Raw genomic sequence first — 20689 nt, forward strand, 5'->3', positions numbered from 1 at the left:
CATATTTAGCTGCTTTTGTTGCATCGATGAGAGCTCAATTGCTCTCGACAGCTGCACTGATGCATAACCACACTTGTGCACTGTATTATTGTGACTCATTTCACACTTTGAAAGATTTGTTGCATTTGACAGGTCTTTAAGGACACTAATGAGGCACATGGCTCAAGATAATAAATTACATCTTTTCTTTTTTTAAAAGTTGCAGTTTGTATAACACCCCTTATTGACATGCACTTCTTATACTGCAGCTGTAATTTCTAAAGTAATATTTTTACTTTTCTGTATGTCTGTTTGTCATTTCTTATTTCACCCTTGTTTTGGTAATGTAAACTGCATTCCATGCCAATAAGGCCCCTTTTACTTGAATAAAAAATTCCACTCACCAAAACAAATCTTAACAGTACACCTGCCAGTTGCACCAAACCCATGTGTTTACACACATTAGGCCAGGGCGGGCTGAGAACACTACCAGTATTGCTTACTTGTGGCCAGCAGATGGTCATCTAAGGGTGACATCTACTGGACAACTCACATCCTTATAGAATCAGCTGCCATTTCATTTAAAGAAAAACTTAAAACACGCCTCCTTCTATTATTCTAAAATCAACACAAAACTGAGTATGGTGGTACCAAACAAAGCATTTATATATTGAACAGAGTATTTGGAGGACAATAGTGTCGTCTTTATTGACTTGGTTCAAACATACAGAAACAAAATAAAGGTATGAAGAGGAAGCCCCCCAAACAGTGTGGTATGTGACCGGAATAGTGCATCCCTTGTGCAATCTGTTTTTTTCCTAGGACAGCAATGGAATCATCCAATCACAGCGAACCCTTTAAAGCCCAATCCAGTCCCTAACCCTAAACCTCTTGAATTTGACATCAAGAACGTTTGTTCGATCTAATTGGATGAATAAACACGACATTTCCTCGCCATTTTAGGAAAAACATATTTGCAACCTTATGTAAGTATCAGTATGGAATGTGTGTTTGATAAGGCAAAGGTCTGGTTGGATTGATTGTGTATGTCTGTTCAGAACAGGGGGGGGAGAGGGGGGACAAGAGACGGTTAAAAAATAAACCAGTGGAGAGGTGTTTGACCTAATCTGAACAAGCCAATCTCACAGCAACAATACACTTTGTGTGCAGGTGATAGTCCATGCCTGCTGCAACAGACTTCAAAAGGAACGCAGGCTGTAAAATCTGGTGTATCCAATCAACTTTTCCATTGCCGGCTCAAGAGTGCCTATCACTGGTCAGTTTGAAAGCCAGAGGGCACTTTAGGGGTTTTGCACCACAAGTCCAGGTTTTAACCATGTATATAAAAAAGGAGCCAGGCCACCTCCACCACTTTAACCATCACCGAGTTTTACAGAAACATGTGTGTGTTTGTGCCTGCTGACGGGTGTGACATCTTCACAGGCCGATGGTGTAGGAGCGTCCTGCCGGATTGTGGATGGCAGAGCAAGCAGGCTCGGTCACAGCCCATTCATACCACACCTTCTTCCCGTTGTTGCAGCGCCAGAATCGCACTGTGACATCATCATCACGAGATATGGAGATGGGTTGCTATTGAAAGAAGAAATTGAGGGAGATTACAGGATTAATATGTGATTGCAATAATGTATATTGTTACATTTACATGACCAAAGGAATTTTATTGAGTACCGACTGTCTAACTTACTTTGAGGGGGAAGAGGATGGGGAACCAGGAGAACATTCCTGGTGAATGTGTTTCTGGTTTTATACCTGCCACACACACACACACACAATACATAATTAATATTATCATTAATTATCATAATCATTAATATATAGATCTAATTTTAGCACAACGGGACTTCCTCTTTATAAAGATAACTTACTGAGTGTGACATCTTTGTACAGTGTGGTCTCAAAATAGCCAGCAAACCCATGGAGGACAGAGTTACAACCCACTGTGAATTTCAGGCACTGATACCGGTTATTGTTCATATCTGAAAGAAGAAAGAAATGGTGATCAACTATTTCAAAACATTCTGTTGACATGTGTAGTGCGCTTGTTTCTTGGCAGATACTGAGTTTAGTATGTTTGTCTACCTTTTGTAGGATGTGTGAAGGTGAAGCACGGTTTGGGTTCAGCCAACTGGTGGAAGTTATGGAGGCGCACCACGTAGGGCGTCTCAAAATGGCACTCTGGATCCTTGTCACGTTCCCGGCACCCCCTTACTTCGTTGTAAAGCTTTGAGGAGGACAGAGGAGCCAGGAAGGACGTGTAGGAACAGGGGATGCTCACTCCATCATCTGAGAGTGACGAGACGAGAAAAAAGTAAAAAAGAGAAAGTGATTGGAGATGCAAGGAAGCATGAAAGTTAACTGAGGCTGATAAATGCTTTTCATAAGTTTGATGTGGCAAAAAAAACAAAACTAGGGTGCTCTGCATTCATTGACTCTGCAGCTACAGCATATGTAGTTGTACGTAAATCACAACAGTGACGCACCTTTGAGAAAGTGCTGCGCTCCATCTAAGCACTCAGGTGAAAGTTCATTGTCACCAAATGATCCAAGCAGCTCGCTGACGATGATGTCGGCCTTCTCAGGTGCTGCCCACTCTCGCATGTCACATGACACCACTGTCACCTGATCCCCCCACTCCTCAAAGCGCCAGTTCTCCAGCCTGAACAAGTATGAACCAGTTAAAATGTTTGTGCATGGCATCATTAACATCATTCGCCATGTCGGCTAACTAAAGAGCCATCGACATACTACAAATATATGACTTTTTACCAACACTTTCATTATCTGATCACACCAGGATGCATTTATCAGACAGGCTTGAAACTTCTCAACCTCAACTTTGCTTACTCATGATCCGATGTAACAGGACTTATACTGGTATGAGCAATAAACAAAGTTAACTGCAAACGCAATCCTGTGAATATTTTGCCAGCATAGACAAGAGCATCGGCTTTAATAGTAGTACTGCACTTACGTGATTACAGCATTGGGATTTTTCTCCACAGCGTACACCTTCAGCTTCCTGTCTGCCTGCCTGGCAGCTCGTAGGGATGCGTTGACCAGTGGACCTCTACCTGCTCCCAACACCATGAGCACCCTGTGACAAAGACAGAAAATCGTTTTTAAAAGGTTGCTACAATCCCTAACCAATCATAACACTGTCATTACTTTCTCTCAAATAGATTACCCTGTTCTAGTAGTAAGGTATTATTTGAGATCTTTCAGGGAAGGAGGTTGTTAGTTGCAAAATGTTAATACCACAGCCGTTTCTGAATTGAAACTCAATTTTACATTGTTTGTACACAGATTTTGGTACAAATACTCACTGAACATTTGTGTCCTTCTGCTCTTCTGGAACTCTGTCAAGTAGACATTTATATACAGCCTGTAGACACAGAGACAAAGCACAACTATCAATATGTTGTGTGTTAAACTCATACAGACTAATCACAACTTGTACATGATTCTGCATTAAGAGACATGTCAGTGGTGTGCAAGTGACAATCTGCTCTTTTTGTATGAGTTCTCCCTTCAGTAACAAAAATATCTGTTGGACAGCAAATTAAATATTTTAAAAGATGATTGTGAGAATAGCTACATTAGCATCTATGTTTTAGTCAAAAGTAATGCTATCAAACCAATTTGTCTTCTATAAATTAGGACTTATCAGTAGACTATTAAATTAGTAAAATTTAAAGATTTACATGCCCACAGTGTGATCTAAAGTCTAAATGTTGGTTGTAGATGCTGCCTCCATATTCACAACAAGTAGAATGTGTGTGTGATCAGGATGGCTATCTTTAGGGTTTTTGGGTCACTTTGTACAAAAGATAAATAAGACCCATTGTTGTGGCGGATTTGTCCTAAATAATAATGTCCATGTTGATAACAAAATCAAAGTCAAATGGCCACTGAGGCACTTAAAGAGTGAATCTTACGTAGGGTGGTGACTGGTGACAAAGCAATTTTCCAGTCATTTGGGTACGGTTTTGCGGTTTATTTTTCCATTTGAGTGGCAAACAATTGACAATGGCTTCTGCGTCTGTCTTGCCCTGTCACCCTGGTAAAAAACCATAAACCCTTCCCAGTGCCTGCCTCCCACCACCTGCCTAGTCATACATATAGATACACCTGTGCCAGTGCCTTCAAAACAAAAGCCTAATCAAATATTCAAAATCACAAAAACAATGCTACTAATATTGTAATCAAACTAATTAACTAACTTTTACTCATCAAAACATTACAAAAAATAAATAAATAAATACTGAAATGATATTACAAAACAATGAATAGCTCCAACACCCATTTTATGAGCCAGTATACACTGACAATTTATTGAAATGAAAGGCTATCCGTTTGTGAGATGGACAACTACATCCAGCGTCAAATAGCCAATTCACATAGCTTTACACAAAATGTTCATAAACCTATAGCTCATTAGAAATCGGAGCAGGTTGGATGTAGCATAGTTTGGCATCAACACTTCTTGGGACAAGGGTTCACTACAAGGTCTAAAAATGTTGATGTCCCCTCAGTGGGAATTTGGGGTTCTGGGTAAAAATTAGCACATGAAACTGTGATCACTTTATGCTCTATTGTGTTCCAGTACTCTGAAATGTTTTAACAGGTGCCGTCACGGCTGTCTTACCTGTTGGTACTGTGAATATTTAATAGGATCCTTTTCAAACACTTCATATGTCTGAGACTCGAGGTTATCCATGAGTGGCTAAAAGGGAGGAAGGGGGGAAAAAAACAAAGTTGTCATTATTAAACAGGTAAAAGCACAAAAGATAAAAAAGAAAAACGCACACAAGAAAGATATATTTTAAATATATGAGCACAAAGAAGCACTTCCTTACCTGCAGGGGAGACTGCAGGTAGTCTTCATAGCCCTTGGCGAAGAGCTCGTAAGCATTGGGCGCGGGCCGGTTCTGGTTGAGGTATTCCAGGTACTGCAGGTAGGATCGGAAGTCCTTCTCAGTGTGGCGACTGGTTCCTGTGAAGATGAACTGGGCCTCCAACTAAGAAAAGAGAAAGGAGGTTTTTTTTTATTAAAACAACGCTTACACATTTGTCTGGTGATTCATTTCAGTTGAATCTGTTGATTATACCTTGAAGAGAGAGAAGATTATACGCTGATGGGCTTTTGACAAAACAGGGAAGCCCTTCTTATTAGTCAGGAAGATGCTGGTGGGAAGTATGGCTGCTTTGATTGGTTCCCCGAGCCACTTATCGATCACAGCGTCTGAAGGCATGTCTGCTCCGACTTCAATAGCTTCAGGGACACGAAAAAAAGGTACATTTTTAGTAGCAGACACAACCATAATTATTTTTTAATGCACTGACTTTGCTCCAGGCTCATGCTTCACAGTGTGCTTTCTCACCAAGACAGATCCTCTTGTTGTAATCACAAAGGGTTCTAAATGAGTGCCACCTAAAAGAGCAGAGGCAAGTAAACAAAAAGAGTCTCGATTTTAAAGGAAATCAATGACAACTGTTTTAGCATGCAGACAGCACTTGAATGCCAAGGAAGTGGAATGGAGTGACACTAACCAGCTCCAGGTCTTCTCATCAACGTTTGTGTCATCATTGCAGGTGATTGGTTCATTCTCAATCAGATCTTCCCGCATGTCCTCTGAAGCCAACAGCGGGACACGTATCCAGAACTAAATCACATCCGAGAGGAAAACGGCAGTTAGCTGGTGATTTCAGCTGTTTTATGCAATATAAAAAGCAATCCACATGTGCATGCTTAGTTCGTCAATGCTACGTGTCTTACATTTGAGGTGTGGTGTCCAGTGTGGATATGATTTAGCAGCACGCGGGCTAGATTGGCGTTACAAGGGCCCTTCAGAGGGATCATGAAGACAGGCAGACCCAAGTAGGCTGAGAAGTTTAACTCCTGTGCCAGAGCCTGGAGAGAAGCACAGGAAAAAAGAATTTTAAGAGCATGGGGGATGACACAAAAAGGCAGATCCAGAAGGGTAGATAGGAAAGACTGGAAAAGATTAGTTCACTCATGCCTCAAAATCTTGGAGCTTTAAGAACCCTTTCCAGCAACAACATCCCTGACAGCCTCAAAGATAGTGAACATCATAGAACTGTCCAAAGTGAGCAACTTACAGCCTCTGAGTTTCTGCGTTCTGTCTGGATTTCTGCATCTGCGTTGATCCATGGCGAGAGCTTCCCAACAATAAGTGTATTCCAGTCTAGACCAAGCATAATGGATAGTTCAGAAAATGCATCAATTGACATATTAGCATTTCTTTTCAGTCCCTCGAGTCTCTTGTCAATGAGAACATCCATTTATCTCACTGGCTCCAGTTTGCCAAAAGTAATCAAACAGCACATGAATAACAAACAGTTAACTAGAATTATTACTTTTCAATACATTTAAAATGTCATTTCATGATGTGATTTATTTTAAGAGTGTCTGTAATACTTTATACCCAATCTATTTCCTTGTATACTAAATGTCATACATTTGCCACCTGTGACAACCTAGATAAATGTAGACGGAATGTGTAAACACCAAGAAAGTCCAGACCTTACCTTCTGTTTCCAACAATAGTCTGATGTCTTGCACTACGTTTTACAAACACTACTTAGGGATACTCTAGTGCTTCACTTGATTATTTACGCTGTGACTTATCTGAATTTTTACTTTTTGACTTTTATTGCATATCCATGCACATGCATATATGCACCCATATCCCTAACTAATTTTGAGTAGTGTATATTTAATTGTCGTCAGTAAACCAAATCAAAATAATTGAATTAAGTCTGAGAATAACAAAGAATATAAAATGAAGAATTGGTTTACATTTGATCACCCATCCATCTACCATGTCACAGGAGGCCTGGTCTAGCATACAGGGGTACAGTTGTCTGATTTAAAGACGGAACACAGTAATTTAGTGTCTATGAAGATCTGACATGATAACTTGAGAGGGTACAAAGACGAACCTCTTCCACACAGCAGCAGGTCTGACCGGGTATGGGCACCGGTTCGGGTTTTAGCGGGCTCCAACTCAAACTCTCTCGTGAACCTCGAGTGGAACAGGGGCATGCAGAGGAAGTCAAACCTGGCACCGGAGAAAGAAAGCACATCATTTAAAAATCCACATGATTTATAATGTCAAGCAGAGGTGAAACGGACACATATTTACGTCACTATTGTCCGGCCAGCTCACACATTTCAACACAACAGCCTACAGGAGTACAACAAACACTGGACACCAGTGTCAAACATCGTTGTGATTGGGCACGTGCTGGTAATTCACCGGCTAGCTTAGCAAGCATCACGCACCGACATTATGCTAGCAAACCAGCGCGTCCCTCAAGTAAACTCAATTGCACTAAAACATAACTTGCGGAAGGCAACACTCTCCTTACCCAAGTTTGGCGACCGCAGCTAACGTGTCGGCTATCTCTGGCACACAATTCAAATCTCTCCCGCAGGACACTCTGCTCCCCGTACTGGCGGACGCCATGATTTTAGCCGACTGAATGGATCGAACTGGGACCGTCTCGTCGCTCTGGCTTAGGAGGAAACTGACGCCATCTTGGATCTTCAAGGACGTGTTTCTCATTGGGTAGCGGATGATTTAGACCCAAAATGGCTTCGCAAGTATTCCTGTTGCATGTCTCCAAATTACCGCGATAACTGTCTATCTATGGTCCTTAGTTTATGATTGTTGAACTTAACAGTTGATGTTTTCATGTCATCATTTGATATCTCTCTTTAAAAATGTTTCGCAAAAAACGTTTATGATGTTTATATGTATACTATGACATATAATATAATCGTAATTTTAATACAATAGTTTTTGTATTAAAATTAATTAAAGTCACAGTCATACAAATAGATCCTATCAGCAGAAAAAAAGGCTAAATGTGATTGGTATTCCATCAGATTAATTAATACTTCAGTTTTTCTATCCCTAATTTTGTTATAGTATTGGTTCAGTGGTTCTTAATGTGAGGTATGGGGGCCCCCAGGGGCCTTGCAGAGGTGTCACGGGTCAACAGCAAAAGGGGGAATACTTTATTTTCACTATAATTCCATACATAAGTAATACCATGACAGAATACATGACTTTTTTGATAATGGGTCCTTTACACTTTCTCTAATACAAAATCTGAAGACAAGTCTTATGAGATGGGGACCCTGGGACAAAAGCTTATAAAAAGGGTGGTCCATGGTCTAATTTGTATAAGTTTACATTAATGTGAAAAAGTGCTATAACCACTGTTGTACTGTGCCTCTGGGGCATATTTTAGACACAGCTGCAGTATGTAAAATATTGCTGTAGCTTACCTCTAACAACAAACTGAAAATGATGTCAAAGATATGTATGAACTTGCACACAGCTAGCAAGATGACTCGGACACTCCGCAAGCATGTAAAGTTTGCAGAAAGTGGCTTCTGTTGATATTACTTTCACAGCAGGAAGGATAAAATATCACTTATGCTAACTCACAGGCTTTTGGACACAAGCCTATGTGTGTTTTTGCAAGGCGTCATTTTGGGGAGGATATAAAAGGGTAAAAAGTCTGCCTTTCAGACCAGACAGTCAGTGAGAGAATAAGAGTTGATGGAAGCAGTCAGCAATACAAACCATAGTGGGATTTATAAGGCTTTTTAGTATGTTTGATCAGTTTTCCAACAGATCAGCTCTGTCTTTGAGATTTCTTTTTACTTGCCATTCTCTGATATACTGATCAAGGAATCTGCTTCACTTACACCATTATGGCTCTGGAGGATATTTGTGGCTTTGGAGAGACACCTTTTAATCGCAAGTGGTTTCCTGCCTCGTATTTTGAAGATACTGACACATCTTATCATACAACTGACTATTACAACTTTGGATTGAGGAGACAAGAGAAATCTGTTGGAAACAATGGGACCCCGCTGCATTTCTTGATACCAGCTTTGCCATACTCCACCACCTTTAACCACAGACCTTCATTTCCCGTTCCCTTAGCCAACCATTCAGTGACGGTCCGCAGGCCTTTTCCTCTGTCCCATGGAACAACGACCTTAGGTTTCATCTTCCAAGGTGGGGTCATTGCAGCTGCAGACACACGAGCCAGTGCTGGGGGGCTTGTTGCCTGCCCAGCTGTTCATAAGATTACCCCACTTCACTCCCATTTAGTAGTCACCTCCTCTGGTAGCGGTGCGGACTGTATGCTGTGGGAGAGAATTCTGGCCAGAGAGATCAGACTCTACCAACTGCGGCACAGACGTCGCCTTTCAATCCGTGGCACTGCCAAGCTCCTCTCATTTATGCTGCACCCTTTTAAAGGGACTGAAGTGTGTGTGGCTCTAACACTGTGTGGCTGGGATAAAGAAGCAGACAACACTGACTGTGTCCAGAGGTCAGAGGACTCATTCAGCCAAGATGCTACTGCAATTGCACATTCTGTATCTCCTAACAGCGGCCCAAAGCTGATATATGTGTGCAGCGATGGAGCCCGACTGCAAGGTGACGTCTTTTCTGTGGGCTCAGGCTCTCCTTATGCTTATGGAGTCCTGGATCGAGAGCTAAGGTGGACTCTTAGTAAAGATGAGGCCGTCTCCTTGGCAAGAGAAGCAGTGTTCAGAGCTACTCACAGGGATGCCTACTCAGGAAATAATGTGGACCTCTTCCACATCACAGCCCAGGGATGGAGCCAAAGAAAGAGAGAGGACCTGAAAGAGGAATATTATAGAGACATGGAAAGGAGGGCAAAGAGGGTTGAGGAAAGGAAAAGACTGACTGAATTAGATGCTTCACAATGAGGCAAAATTTGGGGGGTTTCTAGGGGCCAAGGGTTAGAAATAGTCAGATACTACATTAAACCAAGTTATTCAGAGTTAACCTGCTTTTGTCAACTAGTTAATAAATCTTTAAGTCACAACTGATGTATTCCAGCAACCTACCAAATTGTTAAGCCTGTAAATGTTTTTGTTTGCCTGGGTCACAGTTCACACAGATTATTTACGTGCTTGTACATAGAGGCACAAAGGTTGCAGTCCGCCACACACACAGGGGGCGCTGTGTGCTCTTCGCCACCATGACTCAATAAATTGTCGTATCCTCACACGGCGGAAGTTGCTTGCTCATCAGACAGTTTCAAAGATGGCTCTTGCAAGTGTGTTGAACAGTGATTGTGCGGATTTTTCATTTGACAATTGTAAACCTTTTTCCTATGGATGTGGACCAGAACAGAGCGGTATGGGATTCGACGCCACGCCGGGAGACGGTCTCAGTTTCTTGGTTAAAAACCCACTGGGTGCCGGGGACGAGGACGGCGTCGAGAGGAAAATAGAGTTCCTGCATGGAACCACCACATTAGCTTTTAAAGTAAGTATACGAGTGACTTGTTGTAGCTAGCTGGCAAAATAAGACGATAACGTTGAATATAGTTGTCAAGGTAAACGTTTAATAAATCATTAAGACTGTAAACATTATGCTTTAGTGCTAACGTAACGCTACGTCTCCCACAGTTAGCATGCTAGCATGGCTACAAACCGCTTTCTCATTGCAGACGTTCACATAACACTAGCCACTTCAGATGCTGTCAGATAATTCTGACTTAAAGAAAACTCTGTAGACATAGGCTGGTCATCTATATGCAGTCATTACAGCCATGTCTGTAATAACTGTGTAGGTGTCGGTGGCTGTGGCTATTCTGCCCTGTGGCTCTATTTGCACCCGTTCAGTCCATGAATATCTAATATGCATGAAAGATGACAGTTTTGTAAATAGCACCTCTGCCGCATCCACACATGGCTTTAGTCTGGTTTGATTAGATAAATCACAAACTAAATTGGCCTATGTGCATGTTTAATCATTTCTCAACACATTTATATCGATTATTTCAATATTTGTAGTTTAATAATGCATTTCTTCATTGTATTGTGGAATAACAGCCAAATATGATAGAGCTGTCGAATTGCCACAATTTTTTCAAGTTAAATATATCATGTCCGTGGTGTCTCGGAATAATGTGCCACTGAAACATAGTTGGCAAGATGTATTGTACATCATTGTTAATTTCTCTCAGCAGATTGTGTATTGGAAACAATTTTTTGTTCAACCCAAATAAATTATTCATGCCATTAAAATATAATTTAACTGTAAACCAGAGGAACTAAGAGGCTAAAATATAAGTTAATGTTTTGAGTAATGCTTTGTCCTGGCAGTCTGTTTGCAGAATCTTAAATACAAATTATAGCAGCCTCTCCAATTCTTAATTAGAATGATTGTTTTCCACACCTATTTTGTCTATGTAATTAATCATATTGTAATCATATTTTATGAAAATGTTGTTCCTTTGGTGAATGTCAACTGTGAGTTCCTGATTATGTAAACAAAAATTCAAGAACCAGGCATAACACGCTAAATGGAGAACTTCTGAACGTTTGGTTTCCCTAGAATTGGTCAAACTTGGTAAAAGCCAGCCTACTCCTCTCCAGTTAGTTAAAACTGAAGAAGCCTCTTGGACAAGAGGTGAAACGTCTTCAAGAAACTGAAACGAGTCCAGTTGCCTACGATACAGCACCTAGATCAGCCTTTAACACTACTAAATCACTATTGTTGAAATGCTCCTTGACTGCCGTAGGAGTAGAGAACAAAGATGGAGCTCATTAAGCACCAATCAATGTAAACAAAAGTGAGAATGTGGTCCTAATGTGTTTATTTGACTTTAGAATAGGTGGTTATTTTGTAATTACCAACAGGCTTCATGACATCACCATAACCAAAAATGAATTCATGCATTCAATAATAGAATTGTGATTTGTCCCTCTGGGCCATTGAATTCCGTTTCGTCCAAAAACTATTCAAAATGCATCAAAAAGCCAGTCTATTGCATTTGGCCGGCCTATCTTTTCATTACTGTGAAAACAGCCAATGTAGCATTTTCCTCTCACAGCGCCAGACGAGCAGAGCAGTGTAAATACTGAACCACATCCCTGCAGTGGGTTCTGGTCTCTTCAGGGGATTTGTTGATAAAAAGAAAATATAAAATAACGCCAACTTTATCCCTTAATCCCTGAGTGCGGGGGGCGGCTGGTCGATGAAAAAACCTCCCCAGCCGACATCTCCTTCTGACTGACCAAATCTGTTGTCTTCACTTGAGCACTATACGCCTGTTGTGACTGTCAGTTCAGTGATAGAGGGGTTTTATAGGGAAGAGCAAAAGTCTTCCCTTTTATCCGGCAGCTTTCTGACAGAGCCGAAACATATATTACATCTTTCTGACAACTGTAGAGCAGCAGCACTTCTCTGCCTGATAGATGATTAAACTGCACATTCTTACATTTATACTATGTGGCTCTTCTGTGTAAAAAGAGCCTGTATTCCTAACTGGTTTGAAGTTTCCCAGTTCAGGTTCTGAACCTTAGAAATGTAAGATAAGTCAATGGTACTTGATCACTTTAGGTGTGACTCCACCAGATTTGTGTCTATTTACAGATGTTTAACTAGTTTTTAAACATAGGTTTTTAAATGTATTTTGAGATAATACGTATAATAACACAAAATATAGACATCCTGATCCACCAGTGACTGCTCTGTTAACCTGTTTCCCTCCTGCTGTAATGTCCTTCACTAAAGTGTTCTCCCCCTGCTGTTGTTTCTCTCAGTTCCAGCATGGAGTCATTGTTGCGGTGGACTCTCGGGCCACAGCGGGTTCCTACATCGCCTCGCAGACGGTGAAGAAGGTGATTGAGATCAACCCCTACCTGCTGGGTACCATGGCCGGAGGAGCTGCAGACTGCAGCTTCTGGGAGCGCCTGCTGGCTCGTCAGTGCCGCATCTACGAGCTCCGCAACAAGGAGCGCATCTCAGTGGCAGCAGCCTCCAAGCTGCTCGCTAACATGGTGTACCAGTACAAGGGCATGGGACTCAGCATGGGAACCATGGTGTGTGGCTGGGACAAGAGAGGCCCAGGTAAATATAACAGATGTATATGACACACACACATCTGGTTTCTACTGCTATTTATTTATTTATTCATCCAGCATTAGATTACTGATTACTATAAGTAAAACTCTACAGCTGCTGACAAAGTTGATCATAATGGTTTACTAATGAGGTAAGGAGCCATATGATTACTTGCATGCTTGCTATGCGGCTGTATGCACCATGAAAGTTGGTTTGTAGTACACCTATGAACATAAGAGATGAAGAACCAGGTAGAGCCACACAGTGTAGACTAGAGAGCCAAACATGTTGCTGCCAGCGTGGACGCTTTCAGTTTCAGTGGACGGCAACATGATTACAATTTCTAATACATCTTCAATAATTGTCTTGACAGGAGGGAAAACATTTTAATACAGCAAAGCTTAATAGAGCTATGGAATATTAAATCATCCATGTGTGCTTACTGCATCAGGGCCTTTAAAGCACGAAAATGTGAAATTATCAGTTATCTTATAGCTATGGGCCATGGGAAGCAGGTAATTCTGCGTATTGGCTGACAGTCCACTTCGTGCATGCCTGGTTTATATCTGTCCAGGATTTGTTGTCCCTAGGTGGGATTTGTAACGTGATATAATATCTGAGTTCAGATAAGAGATTCAAGGGTTATTGCAACAAAATGCAAGCTGTAGTTCCTTTATGAACTATTGTTTATGCTGGAGTGTGGTGGAAGAGTTACGGAGTCTCACAGCCTGAGGAATGAAATTGCTCTGTAGTTTGGTGATGCAGCAGCTGATATACTTCTATATTTCTTCCCAGATGGCAGCAGGTTAAACAGACTGTGGCTGGGGTGGGTCTTGTCTTTTTCAGCTCTGTGCAGGAACCTCACTTCACTGATATCACTGATGCTCTGTAGCTGGGTGCCAGTGATGTTCTGGACAGTTTTAATCGCCCTCTGCAGAGCCTTCATCTCCTATGATGTGCACATCCCATGTCAATTTGGAATGTTACCACTTGTCAGGGTGCTTTCTATTAGATGCAGCTAATGATTAATTTCATCTATAATAATCTATGTATTTTTCTCGATTTATCCATTAATTGTTTGGCTGATAAAACATCACAAAACAGTGAAAAGTCCAAGGCAACATTTTAAAATGTCTTGTGTTATCCACTCAGTAGTTCAAAACCTAAATATATTCTGTTTTGAACAGTGAAAAGCAGCAGATACTCATATTTTAGAAGCTGGAAAGGAACCATCAGAAGCTTGGCATTGTTACTTCAAATGAATTAGTTCTCAAAATAGTTGCCAATTAATTTTCTGTCTTTTTATTGCTCAACAAAACTTTGCAGCTTTAATTATATCATTAAAGTTTATAGATATTCTGAAAACTTTGCATTAAAAATTCATTAATATTTTAACTCTATTTAGGTTTCAGCTGTTATCTCCTGTAAATTTCTGTAGTCGATGTTGTTTTTATGTTATACCTCTCAGCATTTTATATTCAAAGTCAGTTTATTGTATTTCGCTGTTATTACCAGCTAGCCAGATACTGTAGATTTAAAAAAACAAACAGTGTAATGCAGGTCTGAGTGACACACTAAAACTAAAGCACAAATTAGTTGCCCACCCTTTGCACGTGATTTCTGTTTGGTTTTTGTATGCAGTGCGATGTATTTTTGTCATGCGAATTTTGAGTTACAGCTAAGGCAACAAACAAAATAATCTGTAGTTCATTTAAATACACAGGTCACATGTCAGTTTTGTTTGCCACTCAGATCTGACAGAGATTTTACACTCAATCAAATCCTTAGATGGCGTTCATTATGTCCCAAACTGAGGTTCACCTGGAGTGGTTAGCTGTTCAACATAAATCTGAATCGCAGCAAAACTCTTTTTGTTGTAATTTTAAGCTCGGTAGTTATTCTTTCTTGATATGAAACAATAGGCTATCAAGTATCTGCACTTAATTATTAAATTATGGAAGGAAACGCTCCATCTTCTCCTGTCATCCATGAAATATAGGTCTTGCATGCAAGTATAAACACACTTGTAGTTCCCAGAGTGCCCCACTAGATGGTGCTGCAGCCTCTATTATGCTCTGTCCCTCATTGTACTTCCAGCTTTGGCTTTTGGATGCCACACAGTGTGAGGCCGTACATCACAGAAGGTGTGCTTAAAGAGGCCGCCACAGTGACACAGTAATGGGAAATCGATGAGGCTGGGACTGTGGGCCAGCGAGAGCGCGGCGGGATGATGGACGTTGGGTCTCAGCCCCGGACAATTGGGTCGCATGCATAATGCCCGTACACCCGCCGAGATCGATGCCGGCTTTGTCTGGAGAGCAGAGAGGGCTGTCTGAACAATGGCAGCCCGCCGGTATGCCAACAAATGTAAATGACACGTGTTAAATCCTGGGCAATCAATTGGGGAAATAATGATCCCTGTATAAGTTCAATAGGTGTGGGAGCTTTGCCATGGCCCCCACAATGCCAGTGATTGAATGGAGAGGTAAATGTCATGTAAATTAAATCAATCGCGATTAGGTGGGAAGCTCATTAGCCGGCTACAGTCATGTCAAGAGCACTTATTTCCCTGATTGAGTGTCTTAAGCTGCATGCCAAATAAAAGCCATGTCGAGAAGCTTGTCAAATATGGCTCTATGTAATGCCATTAAATGTTATGACACTTCATCAGTGCATACTTAAAGCTTGATAATTCTGTAGTGGCTTTGCTTCCCCCAGTGAAAAGCATCCACACTCTGCGTAGCACCCTCTGCTGCTTCCTACAAGGACATGAAGGGTAAAGTGTTGTGTGATTAAATGTGATGTAGGTGTACGCTATGAGACCTCGTCAGATGAGACCCATGTGGCAGTCAGTTTACAGCCACTCCCGAGAGAGTGATGTAATGGTTTTTTTCCCCCCTCTCTGTTCAACCGCTGCTCGCTTTTTACTCCTGATCCAGTGGTGAATTCTAGTGAGAGGGACAGATGATGGACAGATGCTGACCCATTTGATGCCAGCCACCCATCTATTGCTCCGTGCTCCTCACCTACCTCTAAAAGCTGTCACTCCAGCCAGCTGAACGCTACACAAGCTGCTGCTTAAAAAAGGCTCCTTAAGCACCTGTCAGTTGATCGATGGAGTGGAAGGAGCCTCACTTGGCCGCCACTGCTGCACTGCTCCGCCATCCAGGCAGCGTGCCCCTGCTTCCGCTTTAAGTGGGCCTCATGAATTTCACCCCCCCACCCCCCGCTATTTTTGTTTTCTGAGCACTCGTAGCCACCTTCATGCTTTTCTGCGTCAGCGTTTGAGGTGCAGAGACCGTTTGCCGTTATCGCATTGGGCTCTACAAAGACCCCAGGTGTGTTTGGAATGGATTGGATGTGGGAAGTGTTTTTTGTGGTGCCGCTCTGCTTCTAAACTTGGACCTCCTAAAGAGTCCTTATCCACCTCCGTCAACTGTGCTACTCAACACAAGAGGCTGCCTTTACAACTCGCGCTCCCTGCCTATTATGGTTTTAACGAGTCCCTTACAGTTTTCAAGAGGAACAGGCAGGTCTCAGAATGGCAAATTACCCCCGTGCATAGGCAGGCACTGGATGATTATCATGGCAAGCTAACGACAGGCTGAGGAAGCTGCAATTTGCCAGTTGAAAGCAATGGTAAGCTCTTTTTTTCATTTTTTTTTTTTTTCAGAAAAGCAAGTGGTGCTCTATCCCTAATAGACTGTCACTAGTTTAGCTGAGGAACTCGGCAAGCGAGGATGTGCAATCTGGGGGCATTTTGAAGTGTTTTTTAATGTGGCAGATGAGCGATAGTGGTGGTGGATATTAGGCAATTTCGTATGCATGTGTCCCTGCGTTTCTCTGTGTGAATATCATTTTCACAGGTTTCACTATGTGAAGCGCGGTGGAAAAACATGCCTTTTGCAGGGTGTCTTTTCACCATCTGCAGGCTAGCTGTGGGCGAGCACACAGGCTGGCGCAAGTCACCCGTTCCACGTCACTCTGGGATCAGGCCTAGAAAGTGTGTCATGGTGTGGAACAAAATGTCTCGCATGCTAGTCCACGGAGCGTGGTTATGGAGCAAACTGTCCCTCACAGGTCCATCAGAGCATTGTGGGTCTGCAGTGCCCGTGGGATTACATGTATGACCTGCTAGGTGTGGGGTGAGTGTGTACTGCCATGTGTCATCCAAGGGTGCATATGTGTGAAGGCGAAGGAAATGTCTGCGTGGAAGCATGTGTGTGTTGTGTGGAAAGTTATGAATGTGCTTTACTCGACTGATGTCCACAGAATGTGAGCACGCTGTTGTTGTTTTTTTTCTGTCCTCCTTGAGGTGCGAGGTGCAGTTACCTGTGCAGCTCGGGTTGCGGGTCGATAGTTAATTTTTAGCGTGTTTGCAGGGATCAATAAGGCCCGGAGCAAGGCCCCTGGGCAGACAGCGATGTGGCCCGCGCCTCGTCAGCAGGTTCTGTGGCCGGCTTCGTTTTACTTGAAGAGGATGCAGCTGTTCATATCTGCCAGCCTTACTTCACTTGGAGAGGTTGCAGCTGTTCATATTCTCTCTCTGGAGGACATGCTGCGTGTGTGCTTACAAGTTTGTGTGTTTGTTTGTGTGGAAGTGTTACATGTACACCATCTCAGTTTCCCTGACAAATCTCAACACCTGAGTCGCGAGAACAAAGGACATTTTCACATCGTACACATCTCTCTTTACACTGTGCCTATTCCTTCCCACCCTCTTGACCTTCACTTTTGTCCTTTGTCTTCAGGGCTGTACTACGTTGACTCGGAGGGGAACCGGGTGTGTGGTGATCTGTTCGCCGTGGGTTCAGGCTCCATGTACGCCTATGGCGTGATGGACAGTGGCCTGCGGCAAGACCTGTCCGTGGAGGAGGCCTGCGAGCTAGGCCGCCGCGCCATCTACCAGGCCACATACCGTGACGCCTACAGCGGAGGGCAGGTCAACCTTTACCACGTCCACAGCGAGGGCTGGACCAGGGTCTCCCAGGAAGACGTGCTCATGCTGCACCAGCAGTACAAGGATCAGGCATAGTGACAACGAAGAGCACATAGGCGACAAGGAAGCGGGGAACGAGTTAGGAGTTTATTCTAGTATCCAGTGTTTGAGATGTTCTGAAATGTCAGTAGGGTTGACACATGAATAAAAAGGACTAAGCTACTGATTGATTTCCACTTGCATTACTTCTGTGACCCATTTTTGACTTGTTGCTAGCTTAAAGCTTTATATTGTACATTTTTAACAATGGCAGTGATCTCTACTCACCCCGCACCGTGTATGATTTGGGGGCTGCAGAGAGGAGGGGGGGGGGCAGTGACTCAAACATGCTTTAATACAGTGTGGGAGTAGTGTGATGCTTGCCCTACATACATTTAATTTGGATCATACCCTGGAAAACATCTGTCTCAATAAAACCTGTGATGTTCTTTTTTTCAACAGTGTTGTGTTTATTTTGCCTGAGTCCTGATTTTACCTTCAAGTCTCAGCATCTTGAATAGTTATATTTCTCAGAATCTACTCCTTATGCGACTGTATAGTCTCGTCGCCTCATGTTCCTTTGATGGAGTCATTTTTCTGCTGTTTGTGTTTACTTTTCAGTCATCTGTTCCCCCAGCTGTTGGGATTCAGAGGTACATCCGAAGCCTGTTTTGTCTCCTCTATATGTTCTGTGTTTATTAGCAGGGAGTAGCGCTGTCTAAATAGCACTATTTAATTGCATACCACAAGCCTCAGTAATTGTGCCTCCTGAGTTGTAACAGTGTGTTTTCTTCCCCTCATTGATAATGCTCCCTTCCTCCGCTCACGTTGCACAAATACGCCTTTTAATTGGAAGGGGAAATTTATTCTTTAATTCCTCCTCGACACACTTAGCTTCTCAATGCGCAATGTTGTGTGCCACCCTGCCATGGTGTTTTACAATGTAACGGATCTGCGCTGGCAGTGTGTGCACCTCCAGTGCTTTTTATTGTTGGGAATAAACACTAGTAAAGGGGATGGGGGAGCCATCTGAAGCCAGTGCACTTTAAAGTCATGGTTAAAAACTAGTTTCACAGGTGACTAGTTAGCAGATGGAATAGAAATGGGAGTTCGATAAATGGAAATGAGCGAGTCTCGTCTGTGATGCTGCTCCTGGTAAATGAAGTGATGGTAACTGCACCATCAATAGAAGCAGAAACTGACAGAGTGACTATGCATGTGCCCTTGGAGATATGCTAAAACGGAGCAAATGTGGTATTAAAAGCATTAACGCTAAGGCGAGAACTCCTTTAACCGCCTATCAGTCCCACTGGATTAAAGGGTTAAAGGAGTGTTTTTTCGCTAACTGAATTCGAATAGATGATATGCTCAGAGCAGCCCTCCAGCACCATTAAATGTCCAACAAGCTGTTGTCATCTATGTATAGTGCAGAAAACCTTGCATTGCTTAAAAATAGCCAGCTTTTAGAGTTGCTTGGTGAGATGCTATTAGAGTAAAAGCATAATGAAACGTGTACAAGGAGCAGGTTTAACCAGGAATCTTGAAGTCCTTTTTCCCCCAGTGCATTTGTACCACATTATTTAACAAGGAAGCAGCACATTTATCAGGAACATTTTGGACATCTACTGTATAAGGTAGATTAATGATAAATTAATTGATTGAAAGGGGTGTATCGTTGGGGAAAAAGAGGTGGCATACATGGTGTGTTTACAATTGGTTTGCTGCACATGCGACATTCTCATGCCATTATTACAACACTTTCTTTATAGCGCAGTTTTCACAAATCAAACGTACATCTAGGAAGAAACACATTTTGCTAACCTGACCTCCCAAGGCAAGTTATTGTAAGATCTATAGTACCCTGCCAGCAAATGTCACTTTGTGTGTTTGGGAAAAAGGCCAAAAGATACTAAAAGACAACACCCACCCCAGCCAGAGTCTGTTCACCCTGCTGCCATCTGGCAAAAGATACAGAAGTACCCGCTGCCATACCACCAGACTGTGGAGCAGCTTCCTTCCCCAGGCCATGAGACTACTGAACTTATCCTCAACACTCCGGCCATTATTTAGTTTTTTAAACCCACGTTTAAAAAATGACAATAAATTTAGCTTGTGCCTTGTAAAATCTGATCGAGAAAGAGGAGGAACATCTCATTTTCCAAATCACATTACAATCCGCTCACTTAGGGCCAGTAAAAAAGTGACATACATGTATATTGCTTCAAATTGTTACAAGCAGCCCCTTTAGGTCAAAATCTTGGAAGTACAAGAAAAGCATCTGAGGAACATGAGGCACTCTTCATTTTTGTTTAATGCGTAAAAAATGAAAAGTGAAAGGCATCAGTATCCTCAAATGAAGCACTTGTCCCATTCTCAAACAGCATCTGAAGCCAGCCTCAAACACGCCTTCCCAAGGTGATAAGCACACCTACAACACGTAGCAGTTCTCCAGGTGTGCGAAATTTGCAAACATTTAGCTGACGTTAGCAGCTAGCCCAAAGCAGTATAGCCTCTCACAGCAGATGGCATGCCTGTAGAGAATAATCTAATTAGTAGGGATGCACCAGTTGTGAAATGCTGTGCAGATATCTATGTTTTTGTTTTTGTTGTTTTTTATTCCCCCTTTCATGCCAGGGTCACATTATAAAAATAACAGTTTTAAAGTCAATCAACTCTTCAAGGAGCCCAAATTTGATCATACAAATTTATGAAACACCTTCATAACCTTCTCTCACATTAAAAAGGTTATTTTCACTGCTTCAAAAGCCTTTATATGACA

The 20689-nt window shown here is 42.2% G+C and overlaps 3 protein-coding genes across 3 annotated transcripts; 2 read left to right on the forward strand and 1 right to left on the reverse strand.

Moving 5' to 3' along the window:
• Positions 1 to 619: 619 nt before the first annotated feature.
• prmt5 (protein arginine methyltransferase 5) lies at positions 620 to 7617 on the reverse strand. Its single transcript, XM_084369435.1, has 16 exons — positions 7393 to 7617; positions 6964 to 7082; positions 6121 to 6206; positions 5777 to 5911; positions 5551 to 5663; positions 5382 to 5431; positions 5109 to 5272; positions 4857 to 5018; positions 4646 to 4723; positions 3324 to 3382; positions 2972 to 3094; positions 2481 to 2656; positions 2080 to 2283; positions 1866 to 1976; positions 1685 to 1749; positions 620 to 1569 (listed from the first exon to the last, which is right to left on the reverse strand). The coding sequence occupies exons 1-16, from the start codon at positions 7587 to 7589 to the stop codon at positions 1417 to 1419; spliced, it is 1995 nt and encodes a 664-aa protein (XP_084225561.1). The 5' UTR covers positions 7590 to 7617; the 3' UTR covers positions 620 to 1416.
• A 1132-nt stretch (positions 7618 to 8749) lies between these two features.
• On the forward strand, positions 8750 to 9781 carry psmb11a (proteasome 20S subunit beta 11a; the record flags this gene model as incomplete). The annotated part of the gene is made up of 1 exon (XM_084368270.1): positions 8750 to 9781. The coding sequence occupies one exon, from the start codon at positions 8750 to 8752 to the stop codon at positions 9779 to 9781; it is 1032 nt and encodes a 343-aa protein (XP_084224396.1).
• Positions 9782 to 10089: 308 nt separating this feature from the next.
• psmb5 (proteasome 20S subunit beta 5) lies at positions 10090 to 18369 on the forward strand. The gene is made up of 3 exons (XM_084369283.1): positions 10090 to 10346; positions 12632 to 12938; positions 17684 to 18369. The coding sequence occupies exons 1-3, from the start codon at positions 10122 to 10124 to the stop codon at positions 17965 to 17967; spliced, it is 816 nt and encodes a 271-aa protein (XP_084225409.1). The 5' UTR covers positions 10090 to 10121; the 3' UTR covers positions 17968 to 18369.
• The last annotated feature ends 2320 nt before the right edge of the window (positions 18370 to 20689 follow it).

Source organism: Pagrus pagrus (assembly GCF_965226575.1).
Source record: "Pagrus pagrus genome assembly, chromosome: 12".
In the NCBI taxonomy this organism is placed as follows: Eukaryota; Metazoa; Chordata; class Actinopteri; order Spariformes; family Sparidae; genus Pagrus; species Pagrus pagrus.